This window comes from Hipposideros armiger, unplaced genomic scaffold (assembly GCF_001890085.2).
Source record: "Hipposideros armiger isolate ML-2016 unplaced genomic scaffold, ASM189008v1 scaffold_87, whole genome shotgun sequence".
Taxonomy (NCBI): Eukaryota; Metazoa; Chordata; class Mammalia; order Chiroptera; family Hipposideridae; genus Hipposideros; species Hipposideros armiger.
The window spans coordinates 3395959-3418602 of NW_017731437.1; the positions used below are offsets into that span (position 1 = coordinate 3395959).

At 57.4% G+C, this 22644-nt stretch overlaps 2 protein-coding genes across 9 annotated transcripts in view; one reads left to right on the forward strand and one right to left on the reverse strand.

The window, feature by feature from the left end:
- Positions 1-5954: 5954 nt before the first annotated feature.
- On the forward strand, positions 5955-14773 carry ENGASE (endo-beta-N-acetylglucosaminidase). The gene is made up of 14 exons (XM_019644305.1): positions 5955-6286; positions 7603-7670; positions 7838-8039; positions 8947-9095; positions 9553-9710; positions 10216-10364; positions 10702-10867; positions 11575-11678; positions 11985-12093; positions 12306-12496; positions 12957-13105; positions 13625-13730; positions 14035-14149; positions 14325-14773. The coding sequence occupies exons 1-14, from the start codon at positions 6168-6170 to the stop codon at positions 14742-14744; spliced, it is 2205 nt and encodes a 734-aa protein (XP_019499850.1). The 5' UTR covers positions 5955-6167; the 3' UTR covers positions 14745-14773.
- Positions 14774-17401: 2628 nt separating this feature from the next.
- RBFOX3 (RNA binding fox-1 homolog 3) overlaps positions 17402-22644 on the reverse strand; it is a 315974-nt gene continuing 310731 nt past the window's right edge. For 6 of the 8 annotated variants that reach the window (XM_019644312.1, XM_019644310.1, XM_019644307.1 and 3 more), the window contains 2 exons: positions 22182-22260; positions 18848-20434 (listed from right to left, as the gene is read on the reverse strand). In XM_019644312.1, the coding sequence (XP_019499857.1) occupies positions 20390-20434; positions 22182-22260 (124 nt within the window). In that variant the 3' untranslated portion in view covers positions 18848-20389. The other 2 variants (XM_019644309.1, XM_019644314.1) reach the window with 1 other exon arrangement.

Below are 22644 nucleotides of genomic sequence, written 5' to 3' on the forward strand. Positions count from 1 at the left end.
TCTGGCCCCCAATGACTTCTTTCTTTACCTGAAGATAAAGAAAATATTGAAAGGAAGACATTTTAATAACATTTAGGCCATCAAGTGTAATACGACGACAGCTCTGATGGCCAATCCAGAAAAAGAGTTCCCAAATTTCTTTGAAGGGTGGACTAGGTGCTGGCGTCGGCACATAGCTTCTCAAGGGGAGTCCTTCAAAGGTGACCACAGTGATATTCAGCAATGAAGTATGTAACACTTTTTCTAGGATGAGTTCACGAACTTAATTGTCAGACCTCATATATACCCAAGAGAATAAAAACAGACGGCCACACAACAACTTGTGCACAAAAGGCTACAGCAGCATTATTCATAAAAGCAAGAAAGTGGAAACAAATATCCACTAACGGATGAATGAATAAGTAAAATGTGACATATCCCCATGGAAATAAAAGGAATGGAGTACTGTTACACGCTACAACACGGATAACCCTCAAAAACATCATTCTAAGTAAAAGAAGCTGGTCACATAAGACCCACATGTTGTGTGATTTCATTTGTGTGCAGTGTCCAGAATAGGCAAATCCACAGAGATAGGAAGTACACCAATGGTTGCCTAATGCTGAGTATGTGGGGGGGGACTGTGGAGTAACTGCACATGGGTGTCCTTTTGGGGTCACAGAATGTTCTAAATTTGTGGTGATAGTTGCACAACTCCGTGAACATATTAAAAATCACTGAATCGAGCACTTCAAATGGGTGAGTTGTATTATATTTGAATTATATCTCAATAAAGCCATTAAAAATTATGCAAAAAATCAACAACAAAAAGTAAATTAAGCATATCTCCATATGTTTGAAAGTTAAGAAATATGCTTCTAAATAAGTCGTGGATCAAAAAAAAAATTCGTCACAAGAAACTTAGAACATATTTTGAAGTTAATTAAAATGAAAAAAACTACATTTCAAAACTTGTGGAGGGCCGGCCGAGTGGCGTGATGGTTAAGAACTGGCTTGGGACGCCAGAGGGCCCCGGTTCGGATCCCACATATGAGGGCCAGTGACACTGCCCTCTACAGCTAAGATGCTGAACAACAGCTCAACCTGGAGCTGGGCTGCCATGAGTCGCCGGCGATGGTGTAGGCTGCAGCCCCTGTGGCAGTGGGTTGCCATGGGCTACGGTATGTAGCCAGCAGCCAGCATGAGCGGCCAGCAGCCACAGTGAGCGGCTGTCCAGAAGCCAGCGACTGATGTGCCTCACCCAGGAAGAGTGCAACGATGGTGCCAACTTGGGCCAGTGAAGCAACGTCCTCCACAACTAGACTGAAGAACAAAAGGACAGCAACTTGTCTGTTCCCCTTCCCCCAATTCCCCAGAACTGTTCCCACCCCCCCCCAATTCCCCAATAAAAATCTTAAAAAAACAAAAAAACAAACAAACAAACAAAACTTGTGGAATATACGAAAGCCGTGCTGAATGCATAGCTTTTACCACAATGTTAGAAACGAAGAAAGGCTGAAAATCAAGCATTTTCCTCAAGAAGTTAGGATAAAATAACAAATGAAACCCAAAGAAAGTAAGAGAAAAGAAACAAAGATATAAGGAAAAATTAATGAAATAGGAAAATACACATAAAAACATCACTACTGACATCACTACAGACATGGAAAATAGTTAAGTGAATATGAGGAATAACTTTGTCTTTAATCAATTTGAAAAATGGGGTAAAACGAACTTTTCTTTTTTCAAAAACGCAACTTGCTGTATGAGTACAGGAGGAAAGGCACGATCCAAATGGTCTTAAAAATGTCAGCCAGAATGTGCAATTCAACAGCTTTCCACAAAATAAACTTCAGGCTTAGACTGTCTTATGAGTAAACGTTACCAAATATTTATGGAAAAATAACACTGCTCTTGAACAAACTCTCCTAGAAAGGAGAAAAAGGGAATATTTTCCAACTTGTCTTATCATCATCTCATCCAAAACCTGGTGAGAAAATTGCAAGAAAGAAAAATTGTAGGCCAGTCTCACTTGTGAACATAGAAAAATCCGAAACGCCACATTAGCAGTAATAGGAAAGTCTTTCCAAAAATCACAGACCAACCGGGAGTCCACATGATAAAAATAAAGCGTGACCCTGACATTAGATACAAAAATAACTCCAGGTGAGCTGTAGGTCTGAAGGTGAAAGGCAAAAAAAAAAAAAAATGAAGTTTCTAGAAAATAACAGAGGATGGAATATTCCACATTTTCATGACTTTGGGGTAGGGAAATACTTTTTGAAAAAGATACAAAAATACTAATCCTAATAGAAAAGCCTGAGGAATTCCACTGCAGCCAAATTAAGGACGTTTTGGATGGGTTAGAGAAGAACTAACAGAAATTACAGTGTCTTTAGAACTTAATGAAAATGAAAGTGCTACTTATTAACACCTGTGGGAGCCCATGAGTCATTCTCAGGGGTAAGTGTAGTCCCTCAACTGTGTTCATAGCAAAACAAGATAGATTTAAAAGTAAGTGAACCAAACTTTCCACTTTTGAAACCAGAAAAAAGAACAACAAAATAAATCCAAAGAAAATAAGGGGAAAGAAAATAAAAGTGGAGATTAGAGACACAGAAAACAAACAAAATAATAGAACAAAATCAAGTGCTGTTGTTTTGAAAAGACTAATAAAATAGACAGTCTTTTGGCAAAAAGCAAGAAGAAAAAAAAGAAAGAAGACACAAATAAACAACATCAGAATTAAAGGGAGACAACCAAGAGATTAAAAAATATGATTAGGAACAATGTCATACCCCACATTTGAAAACCTCGGTGAAATGGACACCTTTCTAGAAAAAACATTTATTAGCAAAATTGGCCCAGGAAGAAAGAGAAAAATCTAAATAGGCCAATAACCAAAAAGGAAGATGAAACATTAAAGCTCTACGCTGAAAAGGCATCTGGGAGTTAGATAAGTAAAAAAAAAAACAAAACAACAACAACCCAGAAACCCAAACAAACAAAAATGAAGACAAATGACCTTTATTAGATAAAAATACAGGAGAGCATCTTCATGACCTTAAAGTCGGGACAGCCTTCCTAAATAGGCGGGAACAGCAAAGCCAGAAGGGATGCTATTAAGGACCTTGACCACAGAGAAATCTGAAACACCTGTCCCGCACGATACTTTGAAAGCATTCAAAGATAAGCAGCACACACATTCCCTCTGTTTGTCTATGTAAGAGGCAAACTGTTAGTAGCCAGGGTATATGACAGATTCCTACACATCAGTCAGAAAGGACAACACAGTAGAACAGAGGTCCTAAGGGCAAAGCCCCCACCAGGGTTGTCACAGAAGAAATGACTCAGTTCCAAACGGCTGCGCAACTACAGCCTTACGTGGGTGTAAAGGCGCCCCGGAGGCCGGCCCAAGCGTCCTTTCATTCACGAAGCCTTTGCTGAGTGCCTGGAGAGTGCTATAAAAGGGAGGCCCCGTTCAAAAGCTTTGAATGTGATTTTGGCTCCTGCCTCAGATGGTCTGGGGCACCTGTCTGAATGAAGGAAAAGTGAGATTCATCGCAGAAGGGATGCACTGAAAAAGAATAAGCAAAAAAGCAAAAAAAAAAAAAAAAGGCAGCTGGCTATTGTTTTGAGAGATTTTTCTGGAATCCAGTATTTCCTGCTCCTGTAGTAAATGCCCACTTAGTATTGGCTTCAATCAGACAGAAGTTTCTTGCTTACCTAGGAGTCAGGCCCCAGCAGTGCAGCACAGGACCGAGGTCTGTGCTATAGGGACCCAGGCCCCTTCTCGCTTGTTGCTCTGTGTCCTCTACATATGGCTCCCACCTTAGAGTGGGAACTGCTTCCCACCATCACATCCTCACACTCACCTGGCAGCCAGCAGGAAGCAGGGAAGAAAAAGTGGAGGGCATGCCCCCTGTGTTTTGCAGGCACAGCCAGCATTGCACTTGTCATGTCCATTCTTGTCTGGTAGATGTGACACTTGGCCCCCCTATGCTGTAAGGGTTGCTGGGGGTGATGTCTTTACCTGAGCAGCCAGCTCAAACGTGGGCCTTCTCCTCCCCAAGGCCAGGGGCGGAAGGGATGCCGGGAGCAACTAGTTCCTGCCATACCTTTCACATATCAACAATCAAGCCGGTGGAGCAGGTGATGGGGATATCCACTCACCTGGTTCTAGTTCTGGCCCCAGGGCATTGTGGGAGGCCGGAGGGGAGGGGGCGGAGGAGGGCAGAGCAGGCAGATGTGAGCCCCGCTCTCCCACTCTGGGCCCAGCTGGCAGTATGGTCGTGTAGGGAAGGTCTCCAGGCTCAGCTTTCCAGAGCCAACCTGGTTTCCTGCACTAGTGAGGACAGAGCCCAGGACAGCAGAGAGCCCGCCAGGAGGTCTCAGAGGGGCCCTGCAGCAGGGCACGGCGGTTTGTGGCACGGCGGTCTGCAGCATGGCCTCAGTGTAGTTCCCAGGCAGGGCTGCCAGCTTCAGCAAATACCTGACCCCAGGGCATTTCGAATTTCAGACAAACGAGGAATAATTGTTTAGTACAAGCTTAGTACAAGCACGTCCCACGTTCCATTCGTTGTTTATCTGGAAATTTAATTGGGTGTCCTGTATTTCATCTGGAAATCCTACAAAACTAGGGTTTCAGGGGGCCCAGGCAGGCCTCAGAGGGGTCTGGAGTCCCAGCAGGAACCAGTGTGAGCTCAAGGCAGACGTGGGGACCTCCAGAGAGACCAGGAGCCACAGGGGCCTGCGGGCAGACAGCAAACAGGCCAACGCAGAGGCCACAAGCCCGGACTGGTCCCTGCCCCGCGGTGTGTGTGTGCGTGCGAGCGTGCAGGGCGACCTGTGGCTCCCTGCTCCCAACCTACAGAGAGGAACAGGGAAGGGGGGCTCTGGCATCCCCCCTCCCCCAAGACTGGGCATTACTCAAGGGCTGTTTAAGGTTTCTCTAAGAACTATGTTTTAGTTCTTAGGATGACACGTTTATTTATTTTTACCACTAAGCTGCAGGTGAGCCCTCAGGGGCACCTGGTTCAATGCAGACCAAACAGACTCCACGTCTCCTGCGCTCACCTGAGCATAGCCTGCGTGAGCTGGGTCCCCTTGCTCATTGCAAACTTCTCAGGGCTTTGCAGTCTGCGTCCTCCCCGGGATCAGCGTCTCGGGCTCCCGAGTGACCAGTCCTCCCTGCAGCTCGGCCAGGGCCCCATTCCGCAGCCTGAGTCATCTGCCCTGCTTGGGGTTTATGGAGGCTTGAGGCCGCGCAGAGATCAAAGTCCACAGCGAGGACCACAGAGAGGCCTGGGCGGCAGCTGCAGGCCAGCGGAGACGCTCCCAGCTGCACCAAGAGGCCGTGGGCGCTGGGCGAGGAGACTCAGGCGGCGCAAACCTGGCCCTCCGTGGGGCCCGGCCTGGGTCTGGCCTCCCAGGCCCTCTCCTCGAGGCTCAGGCCGTCCCTCAATCAGGGTTCCGGGGAACCAGGGAGCTCATCTCTGTGTGCTCAGCGGTGGCTTTGGGAGCACAGAAAAGACATGTGCTTCAGGGGACTCACATCCTGCTGTTATCTGACCCTGGCCTCTCATTGTTTCTACAGCGTCAAAACCGTCCTGTCCACAGGTGCAGGGACCTCCCCCACCCCCACCCTGTGAAAAACGTAGTTCTTCCTCTATTTACACATTTATTTCAACATTCCTGGTCTATAAACGGGTCTCTTTTTCGCTTCTCTTTTGAGCTAGCTGTAACATGTCTGGTCCCTTCGCTGACTACAGCAGAACAAAGACTTTAATTTAACACGTGTCCATATTTATACCTAAATGAAAATTATAGTTTCGCCATTTTCTGAAAATTACCCGTGAAACAGGGCTTAGACGAACCGAGTTCGGATCTCAGTTGCGCGGCTCACTGCCTCGGTGCCTTTCGGGAGCTTCCGTCTCTGAAAAGGGAGGGGGCGGGGCCAGGAGACCCCGCCCAGGCCCCGCCCCCTGCTGGCCCCGCCCACGGGCTACAAAGTCGTGGCGTCGGGGACTCCCGCTCAGAGCCCTCAGCCGGCGTTGGCCCGCTGCGCCCAGTGGAGTCCGGGCGTTCGTGCCGCGCAGTCCCCATTGGCAGGCGGGCGGCGGCGGAGGCGGGCCCCGGCCTGCGATTGGCGGCGGCGGGCGGTGGGTGGCGGCCGGCGAGGCTGTGTCATGGAGGCGCCGGGAGTCCCTGCGCCGGGTGTCGCTGCCCCGGCGGCGGTGCTGCGGAAGCCGCCGCTGCGGGCGCCCGCGACCCCAGAGGAGCAGCCGGAGCGGCGGGCGCGGAGGAGGTGTGCGGAAGGCCGGGCGGGCCCGCGGGGTTGATCGTGCCAGCCTCTCCTGGCCGTGCGTCACCCGCAGGACCCTCGCCTGGCACCTGTAACTGATCGGTGGAGGCCAGCTGGTGTAATGAGCACAGCTGATGCCCATGCTGGACAGCCAGGGGGTGGTGCCTGGAGGGGGGCCTTGGAGCCGGGGGTTCAGGAAGGAGGGAGGTCTCAGCAGGTGCAGAATCGAGAGAAGGGCGTCTCAGTTTGAGGGAACAGGACGGACAGAGGCACAGCGGCAGGACAGGGTGACCATGCCTGTCTGGGCTGTTGGGGCATTTGCTCGCCTGCGGGGAACGTGGGTGCGCAGATGTGGCTTTGTTTTTAACCCAAAGGAGAAAGACCGGTGGGTGTTTCAGCCTGGGCAGCTGTGGAAAGCTAGTGGTCGCCGGCCGGTGGGAAGAGGAGGGTGGCGGGGCTTTGGAAAGGAGCATTTCGGTGGCATTTTCACGCGACTCTGTCTCATCCCTTCCACCCACCTCTGTAGTTCTCGGGGGCCCCTACACTCCTTTCTGAAGGTACCTGGGTCCGTATTCAGGCATGGCAGATCCTCAAGAGGGAGCTTTGCCCGCAAAAATGGAAAATGGAAGCGGGGTGTCGGCAGGTGGTACCCCCCGTTAACAAAGAAGTGACCTCGGTTGTTGGTAGATTTAGAGAATTTCAACTTGGAGGCCCATGGCCAATAAGTAAATGGCAGCTGCTGTATCTTCTCACCCCTCTAAAAATAATAATAACTTTTAAAAAAGAAAGCTGTTTAATTTATTCATCCAGGGTTTTCCGGCTTAATGTGCCAAAGGTGCTCTCTCCACGACAGCCCTATGTTATACCCCGTAACGGTCCTCCCGGGGGGACTTAGGATTCTGCAGAACACACTTAGGGGAACATGGCCTGTAGGGAAAGCTTAACTGCTGCTCTCTGAGGCCTTTAAACTTTCTAGTTTTCAAGTTTTCCTGGTCCTTGGCTATAGCAAAACCTGTGAGATAGCCATAGCTTTGGTCTCTGCAGGGTGGTATTGGGGTGGCTGTTTTAGAGGGTGAGGGGTCCAGTCAGAACCTGGAGTGGTTGCATGTCTGTCCAAAGCTGAGGCTGAGCCTGCTGCTAACACAGGCTGCCGTCCTCGATTTGATGCACGTGTCCAGGGTTTGCATTAAAAAATGTACACCAGAGAGTATCTCCCCCTACTTGTCTAGATGGGGCCTGGTCCATTTGCTTCTAAGTGGTTTTGTTTTGTTTTTTACCCTTTTATGTAGAAAAAATTTTTTAACTCCCTTTTTGCTTAGAATCGAAGAGGAACAACAAGAAGCAGTCTTTCGTGAGGTGGTCAGTTTCACCCCGGACCCTATGCCAGGTAAGAAGGACCGAGGAGGTGCTAACCACTATCTCCATGTCCACTCGCAGGGCTTCCGGGCTGGGCTACCCACGCCCCGTCTCAAGTTCTGTCTCAGTTACTGTCAGAGCATCATTAATCATCCCATAATTTCCACTGCTTCCTCACCGTGTCCCTCCCCTGACCAGTTAGATACTATGACAAGGACACCACCAGCCCCATCAGCTTTTACTTGTCGTCACTGGAGGAACTCTTGGCGTGGACACCCGACGTGGAGGACGGCTTTAACGTGGCCTTGGAGCCCCCCCAGTGTCGGCAGCCCCCTCTGAGCAGCCGGAGGCCCCGGACCTTGCTGTGTCACGACATGATGGGCGGATACCTGGATGACAAGTGAGGACGTTGCCTGCATTTATTTTCCGCTTATTTTCCTTTGCATGGGCTGGAGGGCAGGGAGGGTGCCGCGTGGCAGAAAGCTCTGGATGGGGAGTCAGGAGACTGGCGTGAGACCAGACTGTCGCCAGTGGGAGAGCAGCTCAGGCCTCACTCAGTGTGTCATCTGTAAGGAGAGGCGCCGGGCTAGGTGGAGCGACACCGCTGTCGGCTCTGAGACCACCTGAGTGCCAGGACTGCCTGCACCTGAGTCTGGCCGGGTGGCGAGGGCACAGCAGCAGGGCACGCTCTTCCCCTGTTTCTTTGCTTCACCTTCCTCACCTGAGCTCTGATTCCATCTGGGTCTGCTGGTTCAGGCCTCAAACGCTCTGAGGTGCTACACGCCCCTCCCACTCCCAGCGAGGGACATGTTCCCCGGCGTTACTGCGGGATCAGCTCACAGATCTTAACCATCCTTACAGCAATCTTGGACGTGACGGTTGGTGGGAAGGCTTGTCAGAGCTGGCCATCAAGGTACAGACAGGCAGGTGACGCACTCTCAGATGCCTTAGATGCAGGGAGACTGTCCTGGAGGAACTGCTTACCTTTGAACAGAGTGGGGACGCCAGACACTTGGAGCGTTTGCAAGTCCTTCTGCTTCTCTTTCCTTCCATGTTCCTCCGTCATCGAGGCTAAAAACACTCAGTTCATCGGACCCAAGGGCAAACGCCTGCGCGGCCTGGCGACAGCGTTTCCCTTAAGACGAGCCGTCTTGGCATCAGTGGCACTGTCCTGCCCCTCGCCGCAGTATCTGTGCAGGGCCTGGTGCACGGCAGGCTTCTGCAGGGCTTGCTCTCTCCCCACCTGGAGGTCGCCGTGTCTGCGTTCTGCTTCCTGGGTCCCGACTTGGTTCTGTTTCTCTGCCCAGGTTCATTCAGGGCTCAGCGACGCAGAACCCCTACTCCTTCTATCACTGGCAGTACATCGACATCTTCGTGTACTTCAGCCATCACACGGTCACCATCCCCCCAGTGGGCTGGACCAATGCGGCCCACAGGCACGGGGTCTGTGTACTGGGTGAGAGCTAAAGACACTCCTCCAACGCGGCCAGACCCCTTAGTGATGACAGGGCTGGGCTTGGCTTCTAGCGAGTAGAGCGCCTCACCTGGAGGCCGCCTGATAGGTTAGGACGGGTGGCGGCAGACTGGTTCCGGAAAGGAGGCTAGTCAGTATCTTCAGCTTTGCCGGCCGCTGGGCTCCTGTTGTGACTGCTAGCAAGGTGATGGCCTCCACGGACAGCAGGCAAGACAGCGGGTGGCCGCGTGCCAGTAAAACTCTGTTTATGAAAACAGGTGGTGGCTGGATGTGGCCCGCCGCCGACCCGGGGTCCAGCCGTGCTTCTAGAGCGTTCCTGCGTGGGGCTCCTCGGTTGGCTCGTTTAATCCACAAGGCTGGGCTCCGCCCCCAGGGTGTCTGACTCAGCTGCAGGACCCACCCGCTCCCACCCTGACCTCGTGTCTCTCCTGCCCCGTAGGCACTTTCATCACCGAGTGGCAAGAAGGTGGGCAGCTGTGCGAAGCCTTCCTGGCTGGGGACGCGCGCTCGTACCGGGCAGTGGCAGACCAGCTCGTCCTGATTGCCCAGTTCTTCCGTTTCGATGGCTGGCTGATCAACATTGAGAACTCTCTGAGTGTGAGCACGGCCTTGCTCTCGCTGCTGGTTTGGCCCAGCCCCTGCTGCCGCGCGCTGTTCCTCCACTGTGTCCTCAGCCTCCCCTCGGCCCGCTCCCAGGCCGGCTCCTGTGACTGACAGCCAGCTTCGATCTCCGCTACTTGGCAGTGACACGGAGCCTTTCCCCGGCGAGACTGCATGGCTGAGCTGGCGTCACGGCGACACCACAGCCCCCCCGCTTCTCTCTCGGCTTGGGCTGCACGTGTGGCTTCCTTTCGAGCCTCCCTCCCCTTTCATGGCGTTTTCTCTTTTCCTGACCGCTGTGTCCATGTTCTTCCTGCTTCAGAAATGAAGGAAAGTCGTACATCTGGCTGAACCCTCCCCTCGGTGGCTGTGGGGTTGAGTGGTGTTTTGGGGGGGATCTGTTTGCTCCTGGGATTAAGTGTCGTGTCTGTCCTGCGCCAGGCACGTCTCATGACAAACATCTCTGGTCCTCACGGGGCCTTGTCTTTGCCCCTCTCCCCAGCTGGCCGCAGTCGGGAACATGCCCCATTTCCTTCAGTACCTGACCACTCAGCTGCATCAGCGGGTCCCGGGGGGCTTGGTGCTCTGGTACGACAGCGTGGTGAGCAGCGGGCAGCTCAAATGGCAGAATGAGCTAAATGAACACAACAGGTGAGCCTGCAGGATGGTGGCCCTGGCCCTCGGGGCAGAGGCGTGATAGCTCCGTGTCTGTCCTGGCGGGCGGCATTGCATCAACGACTGCCTTGCGTAAAGAGGGGAAGGGCAGCGTCATCTTGTGTCCTGGCGCCCGGCAGGCAGAATTAGTGCCTGGCCGCCTGGCGCTGTGCCAGGGGTTGTAGGTCACGTTTGTGGGCTGGGCCCCTGTTCTTTGGAAGACTCTGCTCTGGGTCCTGGAGGCAGCCCACAGTCGGTCGTGAGTGGACGCAGGTGCTGGGGGGAAAAGGGCCGAGACTGCAGGTCCCTCACCCCGGCCCTTGCCACCTTGCAGGGTCTTCTTCGATTCCTGTGACGGCTTCTTCACCAACTATAACTGGCAGGAGGGGCATCTGGAGCGAATGCGGGGCCAGGCCGGGGAGCGCCAGGTCGACGTCTACGTGGGAGTGGACGTGTTTGCCCGGGGGGACGTCGTAGGGGGCCGATTTGACACCAACAAGGTGGGTGGTGGCACTGGAGGCCGGGGCTGGGGACAGTGGCCTGCGTGCCTTCCACGGGGCACAGATTTCTTGTGGACCTTTCATTCCCATCTTGCTTTGAGGGAAAGAGAGGTGGCAGTTTATTTTCCCAGAGTGGGGAAACTGAGGTACCAAGAAACATCGGTGACCTGCCCTAAGGCCAAGCTGTGCCCTAAAATCCTAACTTCTGCCCATTTCTACGGTCAGATGGTGCTTTTCATACAGGAGTTAACGGACAAAGCCACCTGTGCCCATTGCCGTCTCCCCTCTAGCTCGCTATATGTCCTCTTGGACAACATACTTTGAAGGACTCTAAACTAACGTCTTAAACCTTGGTGGACTTGGGGACTCGGTAGACTTGAGGTGCTTCCTTTCACAGGCAGCTCTGGGCTAAGGACCCAGGTGACAAACCCACAAGGTGGGTGTAGTGCGAGGGAGCAGCTACAGTGAGGGGGTGTAGTTGTGAGCGCCCCCCCGCAGACCCCTGCCCACTCCGCCATTTCCCACAGTAGCGCCCACTTCTGGTCGTCTGTGGGACCACAGGGAGGGGAGAACCCGAACTCCTTGCGTGGAGCTGGGAGGGAGAGTGGGCAGCCCCGCCTGTCCAGGCCGCCCTCGGGACGCCTGCCTGTGTCTGGGCACCAGCTGTGTCCTGACGCGCCCAGCATCTCCCTGACTGCTGTCCCTAGTCGCTGGAGCTGATCCGAAAGCACGGCTTCTCGGTGGCCCTGTTTGCGCCAGGCTGGGTGTACGAGTGTTTGGAGAAGACAGAATTCTTCCAGAACCAGGACAAGTGAGTCCTGCCGGACCCAGGGCGTAGCGTGGGCTGATGGCAGCCAGGGGCCTCAGGGGACGTCTCCAGCTTCTCGAAGTAGCTCAGGCCTTGTTCTCTAGGGGCTGGTTCAGGCAGGACGGGTGGCTCAGCCGCCTTGGCTGCTTACGGGGGACGGGGTCCTGGAGGGACCACTTCCGGCAGACGTGCACCTCCCACATGTCCGTCGTCGGGGAGCTGCTGTCACTCTGGAGGGGAGGCTGAGGGGGTGTGGAGGCGCCCCTTCACTCTAGACTTGAGCTGCTGCCTCCTTGCGTTTCTCCACAGGTTCTGGAGTCTGCTGGCACGCTACCTGCCCACCCATAGCATCTGCTCCTTGCCCTTTGTCACTTCTTTCTGCATGGGCATGGGGACTCGAAGAGTCTGCTATGGCCAGGTGTGTGGGTCACCACTTCTGGGTGACAGGGGGCAGTGGGGTTCCTGACTGCCACGTCATGACAAAGGGGGCGCCTTTTCTCCGTGTCTTGGGGCCTCACCTGGGAGAAGTGGAGGAGCCTTGGCATTTGTGGAGGGGATGATGGCGGCTCTGCCCGCTCTGCCAGGTCTGCACACACCGCTCTGCCCTTCCAATGTTGCTTTTACCTTCAGGAGGAGGCGGTGGGGCCCTGGTACCACCCAAGTGCCCAGGAAATCCAGCCCCTGTTTGGAGAGCACAGGCTGGAAGGGGACAGTGGGGGCTGGGTGAAGACGCACAGCTGCCTGGCGGACGCCTGGAATGGGGGCAGCTCCCTGCTCATCCGGGGGGTGATTCCGCCCGAGGTCGGAGAGGTGACTGTGAGGTAGGTGTGCGAGTGGGAGGAGGCGTGTGGGGATCATGCACTTCCCGTTCCCTGCGTCAATCGCTTAACCAGGCAGGTGGGCGGCGGAGGCCAGCGTGAGAACAGAACCGAGATGGGTTTCACTGTGGTAACAGCACAGCACACCATTTACCACCTTCTGCAGTTTTCAGTGGTGTGAACTGTAACCTCCAGAGCTGGGCCATCTTGCAAAACCGGAACTGTCCCCATGCACAGTTCCCACCCTTCCCCGCAGCCCTGGGACCCACGCTCCACTTTCTGTTCCTGGGACCGCCTGCTTCAGACACTTGTCTGTAGGATTGCAGAACTGAGACGCTTCAGCCACAGAGGACCTGGCTCTGGGGGAGGTCGTCCCAGGCTGGGCAGGGCCGGAGCACGGACTCTGCCACCTGAGCTCCCCGGAGCCAGCCCAGGCTCTCATCACAGGACCTTCCTCCTCTAGGTTATTCTCCCTGCAGGTCCCAGTGCCACCCAAGGTCTTCCTTTCCATGGTGTATAAGCTCGAAGGGCCTTCGAATGTCAGCGTGGCTTTGGAGCTCACCACAGGGGATGCGGGCAGCTGTCACATCGGTGGCATCTGGGTGTTGAATGGTGAGGGGATGGGGTTGGCTCCTGCCTCTCCTTGCAGGCCTCTCCCCCTTCTCAGGACATCTCGGGACACCTGGAAGGTGCACGGGGTGTGTGGGAAACTGGCGTCAGCATGTCAGGCCCTCCTGCCGCTGCTGCGACGGTGCCGCTGTGGTCTGGCTCCGGGCAGGCAGCTTCACGCCTCAGCCGAAACCTCTGGCCCACGGCCTCGTCGGGCGGCACAGGCTGCTGTGTGGCTCCCGCGGGGACGGGGAGCGGGCCTCCTGCCGGCGGTGACACCGAGAGGGAGAGCGTCCCAGGGGTTGGGGAGAAGCCAGGAGCGAGGCCAGGCCCGAGCACCCGTCCGCACACCTGCCCCCTGTCCACCGTTCTCCTCCCCTGAGGCCTCGGCCTGTGCGGGGCCACACGCGCCTGCGGCCGTGCGGGAGTCTCGCCTGGCCCCAGCCTCCCCTGCTCCGTGACAGCTTCCGGTGCCATTTCCTGTGGGTTCTCTCTCAAGTTCTGCGTCTCCTCCCCCAACAGAAACCAGCTCCAGGCACAGCCCCCGACCCCTCCGGGTGCCGCCCACCAAGCTGGCCAGATGGGTGGGCCGCTGCGGCCAGCAGCTCAGTGGGGGCTGGGTCCAGCGGTGAGTCCCTCTCCCTCCTGTTGAGTCCCCCGCAGGGCATGGCCACAGTGGTGGGGACTTGAGGGGCGACGGGTCCCGTGTTGAGAAACCCCAGAGCTATAGGGATGGGGGGGCCTGGAGTGACCACCTGCATTTCAGGCAGCCCGCAGACCAGCCTAGGACACTCACAGGGAGTGTGGGGTTCCCCACTGGCCACAGGGTCCGCTTTGGGCTGGGTCTCCCTTCCCGCTGTGCCTCGGGTCCGCCTGGAAGGCTCCGAGCTGAGGCAGCCTCCTTGTGACCAGCCTCTGTTTGCGTCTGTCAGCTGCTATGAAGTGAACCTGCGTGGCTGCCTCCTGGGGGACCTCCTGGTTAGCTTCTCACGGCCACCAGGCAGCCAAGAGGAGGAGAACTTCGTCTGTCGCCTTGGAGAGATCCAGGTGCGGCCGGCAGAGGACCTCGTGGGGGCTCGGCTGGGCGCCCACCTCCTGTCTCCTCCGGCTCAGGGGGGTTGGGGTGGAGGTACCCGGGGGGGAGGGGGTGGACATGCAGGGGCGGCACCCTCGGCCCTCCCGTGGGCCTCCCAGCTGTGCTGAGCCTTCTCTGTCCTGCCAGGTGGTGGATGCTAAGAGCCTGCTGGCCCCTCTGCCCCAGGTGGAGGCCATCTCTCTGTCACATGTCCACTGGCAACCAGCCGCCTCTTCGGGGGAGGTCACCCCTGCTGGGCTCCGCCTCAGCTGTACCCTGCACTGGTCCTTCCCCCTGTCACACGTCCGATGCTTCCGGCTCCACTGCTGCCCAGGGACGGGAGGTGGCCCTCTCGGCAGGGGGCCACCAGTGCCAGAGAAGCCCAAGCTCTTGGGCCTGGCTTTCGTCAACCAGTACCGGATAGTGGACCTGGCAGTGGCCGCTGCTGGGCCTGGCCAGGATGGCCATGTGGAGTTCCTGGTGGAGCCTGTCCCCAGGGAGGGGTTCCTGGTGCCGCAGGCCGAGTGGGGCAGGGCGGCTGTGCGGTACTCCGTGCCCAGCACGTGAGCGAACATTAAAGCATCTCCCGCCTCACGGCTAAGGTTTCTTCCGCAACGGGGCTACGAAATGTGGGGGCAGCGGCGGAAGCCCCAGGTCCCCAGAAGGCTGTGGGCTGTGGCCTTCATGAGGCGCACTGGTGACACGAAAGCCGAGAAGTCAGTTTGCTGGGCTGATGACCCCTGGGGTGCACGGACTCCATTTTTGTCTAATCCCTCTAGAGTACATAGTTCCCAGGGGCAGGGAAAGGATTTGGGAAAGTTTAGTCCAGAAAATTCCATAAAGGGTATTTCCTAAGAGGCTGAGAGACGCATGCTGAGAATGGTGACCTTTTACCCCTGCAGATGGAAGAATTAGAAACGAGCTTACACTGTGGCAGGAAGGCTTTGGAGCAGGCCCTAGCGACGACTCTGAGGGTGCAGACTGCGCTGGCAGAGGCTCCAAGGGGATGGGGTGGGGGTGAGGGGGTGTGGAACGGTGGGCCCCTGCAGGGTCCCTGGCAATGGTGCCTGGGGACAAGTCTGTGTCCCCTTGGGAGTGAGAGCCCAGGGCCAGGCCGACACAGGCTGCATCGCCACCTGGGGGGCGGGGGCGGGGGCGGGGTGTCGTTGCTGTCCAGACCACCTTGTGTTGTGGCTTTCCCAATTTACTGTCCCCTGAGCTGGAGCCATTTCTGGAACATTCCCGCTGGCCTGTGTGCTGCCACGTCTCTCCTGGGTCGTAGGTGCGGGCGAAGCTCGCACAGGGCAGGCTGGGCGTCTCCACCTCTGCCCCGTGAGCCAGGGTCCAAGCTTGGGCTGCAGGAGGCGCAGCGGGGCCCAGGAAGGACCTAGGGGTGCAGCCCAGCCTTCGTGTGGGAGCTCTGGGCCCACTGTTCCCGCACACTGTCCCTCCAGCCTCTGCCAGGGCCAGGCACCTTGAGTAGGTGTTCCCAGGGGCAGCCCTTGCCACTGCGGTCACCTTCCTTCTCCCGTGTGTGTGCTGAGGCCGGCCAGTGGCTCTGCCCAGGGAGGAGAAGGGGCCAAGTGAGCCGGGCACGACAGCTTCCACACAGCTGGCCACTGTAGTAGTTCCCTGGGGTGGGGTCTCCCCACCTTGGGTCATCCTGCTTCTATCCAGTGCCCGAGAGGGGTCTGTTGTGACCCTTTGGTGGGGTCAAAGGCCCAAGTTCCTCGTTCGTGGGGTCTCTCACCCCAGGCTGCCTAGGCCAGGGGTGGGGTTACTTTCCCTTCCCCGTGTCCTCTGTGCTATGAGATGTGGAATGGTGCTAAGGGCTCGGACACTGGGGTGACCTGCCAGCAAGCTGCCTTGGGCCCCAGCTCCAGGCCAGCCAACCTGCCTCTATGCTGTAGTGACACGGGCAGCCACCAGGTGGCAGTGCAGCCATGCCGCGTCTCAGCTCCAGGTCCCCGCACAGGGAGCAGTGTCCGGTGGGCCAGGTAAAATCTGAGCCCATGGGACAGCGGGTCTTGCGGGTGCCACTGGCCTCCGTCCCCACCTTTCCTGCTTTTCTGGGTGCTCACACTCCTCACTGCACAACACAGAACTCAGGTTCCGTGTCTGTCCTCCCTGGGACACTACTCTTCATGTCCCACACGTGAGGCCCCGCCAGCTGGGTCCCAGAAGGGGTAAGACGGCTCCTGCAGGACAGGAGGCGGCCTCTGCTGCCCGGCTCCAAAACGTCTCCCCCTAAGCTGCTGCCACGGCAACTGCTCGCTCCACTTGGCTCCGTTTTGACAATTCCCTGAGTGCTGTGAGCCTCTTCCGTGTTGAACCAGGGGGAACCAGGATGGGGCTCCCTGCCTTCATCCCCACAGAGGCGGGAGCCGTGGGGAAGGGTGGGGGCAGGGCGCCCAGAAGTGGGCAGCACAGCCATTCATGTCTGCTGCCCTTGTTTCATGAAGCCCTTAAAAGAAGATGCTGGTTCCCCCGAATATTTTATGCAGAGGAGGGAAAATTTATAGTGGCAATTAGTTTCTCACAGTCTGGCGAGCAAGCAATTAGAAATAAGGGGGTTTAGCAGAGCATGGCGCGACAGCAGCACGCAGCCCTGCGCCCCAGGAGCGCGGTCCCCAGTCCCACCGACAGTCAAGGCTCGTATGCAGGAAAATTAATGTCGGCCTTTAAGCCTGTGTCCCTCTGGTGGGTGTAATTGCTCTGAAATAAATTACCCGGCATTGTGAAAAATGAAGAACTCAAGTCTTGGTGAGACGTGTTGCGGGCTCGGTGTCGGCGTCTGGCCCCGTCCCAGCCCTCCAGCTCAAGGCCTTCCGCCCGCTCGTGGCGTCTGCTGCTTCCCTGCCCCGTTCTCCCTCTTTGCTCTTCCGGGGCAGCAGCCTTTCTGGAGTGGGGACTCACCCCTGGTGCAGTGGGGTTAGCTCGAAGCAGCTCCTCGAGACTCCCCCACCCCCCAGCACCAAGCCTCCCCTGCAGCAGCCCCGCTGCCCCAGGACGCCCCAGCGCTGAGGCGAGGCAGGCCCTGCCTCCAGCCTGTGCTGGAATGGGGTGGGCGACGGCGGTCTGGAGGAGCGGGCTGGGGCTCCGGAATCCCCTCAGCCCACCGGGCTCCAGCGAAGGCAGGCTACCTCCTGGGACAAGCTGCCCATCCTCCGGTGCCCTCCACCCTCTGTGCCCGGGAGCTGCCAAATCAGAAAGAGCTCTCCTGGTTTGAAGAAAGAAACCTTTATTAATAATCTTAATAATACCGCTGATTTGAATGGTCACACCTGGGAAGCACACAGAATATGGTAAGAAAGGAAGTGGGGCCTGGCTGCAGTCCTGGGGGGCCGGGGGCGGAGCTGCTGCAAGAAAAGGGTCCGGCACGGCGGGGGCTCTGTACAGAGGACAGCCTGTGGCGGGGCTATGTACACCGGGAATAGAAAAGGAGCCTCGCTTCAGGAGCTGATGCAGAATACAAAGTGAGGTGTCGTCCTTTTGAAGTTTCAGGAGAGTAGTGGAGCCATGTTGGGAGCCTGGTTTTGTGTTATTTTTTGCTGCTGCTGCTCCTCCAGATACCTCTGCCTGGCCAGGGGCTTCTCCCGGTACCTACCATCTGCTGCACCCCCGAACCTTCCCCACACCGCTTGCACCCCCTGCTCTGACCTGGCCCTCCAGGCCCGTAGCACCACGGCTGCCAACCTCGAGTGCAGCCAGGCGCTGGCCTGTCCCCGGCCCTCTGCCTCCCTGCAGGACTGGACTCTCTGCAGGGCAGCGGCGGGGAGGGCTCGTCCCAGCAGGCACCAGGAGGTCGGCCTTCGCTCTCACAGACCAGGACCAGGGCCTCCCCCAGAAAGGGAACCAGAAACAGCCAGTCAGAGCGAGTCCTGGGCCTCCAGGCCCCCACCCTCCCACGTTCTTAGGTACAGGAGTCAGTCCTGGCCTGGCAGCCCGGGAGCCCCCTCACACGGAGGGTGGGGTGCCTGGATGCCCTGCCCCATAGTTCTGGAACTGTGTCAGCCCTTGGTGCTGGGGTCGGACCCCAGGGCTGCTGGTCGGACAGCCTCAGTGGCCTGCAAACTCCTCGAGCAGGTTTGCAGGACACGGGCGTTGGTGGCATGGCATGAGGGAGAGCTGGGGCCCAGAGCGCGCAACACAGGGTGAGTGGGCACGGCCGAAGCCAGAGCCCTGGGAATGAAAAGCTGCCCCTCCCCGTGCCCGTCCCAGCCAGCCGTCCCCTCCACTGGCACAGTTGGCAACAAAGGTCAAGTCCTTTGGGCCGCTCTCCTGCTCAGGCCTGCGGCCTGCCCTGCTCCTGGGCCCCACACTGCCTGGGGAGTGGAGTGGGGCCGGGAAAGGAAGGCTTGACAGAACCCCAAGGCCCCTTCCCCTCTCACTCTCCCCCTGCCTGAGTTGGGAGGGCGCTTCCCGCCAGCGCTGCCAGCCGCAGGGGCGAGGCCCGCGCTCTCCTGGGCACGGCGCCCGGCCGACGTGCTCCCCGCTGTGGTGCGTCGGCACGCGGGACCTGGACGTGGTGGATGCTTCTTGGTTTGGTTGGTTTTTTTGTTGCTTGGATCTTAACATCTTTTTTTGTTTTGTTTTTTGTTTTGTGATTTTTTTTGGTTTGTTTTTTTGTTTTTGCCCTTCGCGGTCCAAGGCAGAAGCTTTCACTACAACAGAAACAGAAAGGCGGCACTTGCAGTTTCACGGAAGCACCTGCAGGCGCGTCGCGAGGACAGGGGCCCGAGAGCCCACAGGGCAGGGCATGGGGGCGGGCACAGGGCTGTGCTAACAGCTGAGGTGGGCAGGGGCCTGGCTGGCTCGGCCGGAGGAGTCAGAGCCGGCTGAACGGCCATGGGGGCGGCCTGGAATGAGGTGGCTGAGAAGGTGTTGCTCTGGGCAGTGGGAGGTGAGGGGGCTGGGCACCCCGGGCATGACCAGCCCGCTACCAGCAAGGAACCGATGTACAGTGGAACGGGTAGCAGATTGCGCCCTGGCTGGCGGAGACCCTGCCCTCTAGCTGGCCATCGTCCCCCAGAAGCCCAGCTCTGGTACATTCATCAACACACCAGCACTTCCTTGGCCCGTGCCACTTTTTCCTGTAACGGAGGTGCCAGGCTGGCAGGTGGCAAGGGCCCGCCTGTGTGGGTGGACTCTGCAGAAGCTCTCTAGGCTGTCTCAGCCTCACCTGCAGCCCCAGCCAGCATGTCCTCCCAGAGCCCTGCACGCCTGGGCGCGGGGTGAGTCTCTCTAGATGGGAGCTGACACAGAGTGCTGTCCCACCGGGAAGGCCTGAGGTGGGCATTGCCCCCGCTCCTCACCTCCTCTGAAATGCACCCTGATGAAAAGGCGTGGAGGACAAACGACAGGGCCAGGCTAGCCGGGACCCTATTTCAGGTGGAGGGGAGGGTCTGCTGCTGGGGGTCCAGTGGGGCACACGGCTGAAGGGGGCCCTCGGGCCCTGCGGGAGGCACAGCTATTGAGGTTCCAGGCCTCCCAGCAGGGAAGTTTCTTCCTACACGTTCATTTCTTACAACAGAGGCTAGGAAGGAACCCCTGAGGCTGGTGTGGCTCCTGCAGGACTAGCAGGAAACATTATCAATAAAATTTAATCAGCAATGTTTCCGCTGGGTGTGGAGAGGGCAGATGGCTACTCCTGTGGCTAGCTGGGTGAAGGTCGGAAGGCAGCACGGTCGAGGCTGTAAACCCACCATCCGGGGTGGATGGGAACCCCTTGCTCCCAGAACCCTAGGTGAGGGATGATGGCTGGGGCTCAGGCTGGCTGGGGTGGCTTCCTGGGCCAGGCATCTCCTGCGGCTCTGCAGACCCCAGGGATGCGGCGTGGGTCACCCTCATGGGTGTGGCTCTATTGCTAGCTCTTGAGGAGGGGTCCTCTGCCCAGCCTAGCCCCTCCCGCTATGTGCAGACTGTACCTGAAATGGCTTGGGGCGGGGGTGGGGCACAACATCAACAAAGTCAAACTAGGAACCAAGGTTTCAGACATACAGGGGTGACCGGGGGTCAAAGACACACACGCCATCGTGGGGGAGGGGAGACCAGCTGGCTGGAGGTAAAACCTATGGACTTTAGAGTTGCAGAGGTCAGCGGCGCGTGTCGCTGACCGGGAGGGGCGCACTGTCCTCCTGGTGGGTTTGGACTGCTGGGTTTGGTGTGTACTAGGCAGTCAGTGTGAATGCTGTTAGGGGCTGGGCCTCTTGCTAGTAGGGGGTGAAGCGGCTGTACCCTCCTCGGCAGAGGCTAGCCTGCAACATCAAAGATGAAAAACAGCCAATCAGTACCACCTTTGGTGTGGGGGTGGGGGAAAGCAAAAAGAAAAAAAAATTAAGGAAAAACAAAAAAAGAAATAGCTAACTCCCGCTCTCTGCCCGCCTTGTGGACTGCCTTGGGGAGAATGGGCGTGGTTGTCATGGCAGCAGGAGCGGCCCTGGGCTTATTTCTGCTGTGGTGGTGGTCTGGGCAGGGAGCCCCAGGGCTGCTGGATAACAAGGTTAGAGATGTCTCTTGGTGACTCTCTTGGCTCAGGCCTGGCCCTCCGCTGCCCCTTTCTCCTTCCTCCGGGGAGTTCTGAGTGAGAGGGCTCCTCAGTGCCCCAGGGGCTGCTGTAAGGAAGGACTCAGCCCCTCCAGACAGGGGAGGCTGGGGGGGGGTCTCCTGATGGAATTCCCCTGGCCTGGGCTTACCAGGAGGGGCTGTGCCTGCTTGCCAAGCTCCTAGGGGCTTTCTGGGGTCACTGGGGGCCCAGCCCTCCGTCCCGCCGGGGACCGCGGCTCGTTGGCATGCTTGCAGTCCCATGTCCCTGGGCCACGGAGGAGGCCACAGAAACCTCTCGTCCCACCCACCGGTTTTGCCAAAAAAGGTAAAAAAACGGCAAGGTAGAAAAGTTGGGGAAAAGATAGAAAATCTTAAAAAATGAAAACGTAAGCGGGAACCCTCTGTGAATGAAGGACAGTTTTGAGCAGCTGCACGGAGGCCTAGGCTGATCCTGGAGCCAAAGGGCCTGTGAGCTGCAGTTTCTGGCCTCCATCCGGAGGGGGTGTTCTTCCCACCCCAGAGGCCTGCTCCCTGTGGCTGCCAGCAGTCACAGCTCGGGATGTCGGAGACTCATTAAAAATCAGAAAAGACAACAAAAATTGGGAAGGAGTAATCAAAACCAAAGGACATGAAAAAAATCCACGTTGGCTCTGAAGCCCCTCCCTCCTTATCCCCCAAACATGTTTTCATCTTTGATGCTGGATGCCAAGCTAGCTAAAAACCGACATTAACAGCCCCCGGTTTGGGGGCCAGGGGTGGGCACGGGAGGTAGGTGTCCGTTGGAAGCAGACTTTGGGGTGCAGAGTGAGCTGGGCTGTATGTGTTGACAGCTGGCCATACACACACACACACACAGACACACTGGCCCATCAGGAGTGCGCCCCTTCCACTCCACCCAAAGCACAGGCTGGGCAGAGCAGGCGCCATGTTCCCGGAGCGGGTCTGCAGACCCAGCCTGCAGCCTGGAGCGGTCAAGGACGGGGGGCTGGGGAGAGAGAGCCCGCAGCCCTGTTCCCTGCTTGATGTAAGAAAAGGTGCAGTGAGAGGCTGACAGGACACAGAAGGAGCGAGGCACGGACACCGGCACGAGGGCCCTGCCTGCCTCTGGCGCCTCTGCTGGGGAGGTTCTGTCTGGCTTTACTGGTTACGAAGAAAGGGCCCGGTCGGGACTTGGTTACCAGGCTCAGGAAACAGAGCCACACCAGGACTTCCCAGAGGACCAGACGTCATTACTGGGCAGCTGGCCATCCGGGCAGAGCTTCCTCCTGCTAACTCCACGAGGGCACAAGGGGGCAAGTCCCCCCATGTCCAACTCAAATCCAGGCCTTGGTCCTTCCAGCCACCAGGCCCGATGCACGGATCGGAGGTCTGGGTGGTTACTCTAAGGGCCTCCTGCCCGCCCGCCCCGGCCGCAGCATCACGGATGGCGCCAAGGGCCAGGCCGCACAGGCTCCTTACCATGGTTCCGATGCTGTAGGTCGCCGCGGGGCCGATGGTGTGGTGGTAAGGGTCAGCAGCCGCATAGACTCGGCCGTAACTGGAGAGACGGTACAGGGGTGAGGGGAGCAGGGGAGGGGCGGCAACAGGTCTCCCACCCCCTCCCAGACGTTAGTCCTGAGCGCCCCCCAACGTGGTCCCACCCGAAAGGCCCCGGGCTTTCCTCTCCCCCGGTCTCCTCGCTGTCCCTCCTGCCTGCTTGGAAGGAAGTGTCCAGGACACAGCTGGCCACCCCCTCAGTACATCCATGTGCTGACCTGACCTGACCAGGGGCGACGTGTTCTACCAGGTGCCACATGGAGAGAAAAGGGGTCCTCAGAGCTGGTTTGGAGGGAAAAAAACCCTCGGTCCCCAGAAAGAATTGGGCAAAGTGCATGAAGGGGTTCAGAATAGGAGCAGAAGATCTAGGGGGCCGTGGGGGTGG

Bases quoted from the DNA above. Each gene is read 5' to 3' on its own strand.
- ENGASE (XM_019644305.1), top strand. From the start codon at position 6,168: ATGGAGGCGCCGGGAGTCCCTGCGCCGGGTGTCGCTGCCCCGGCGGCG. The intron at 10,365-10,701 runs GTGAGCCTGCAG...GCCACCTTGCAG, and splicing joins GAGCTAAATGAACACAACAG to GGTCTTCTTCGATTCCTGTG. The intron at 13,106-13,624 runs GTGAGGGGATGG...CTCCCCCAACAG, and splicing joins TGGCATCTGGGTGTTGAATG to AAACCAGCTCCAGGCACAGC.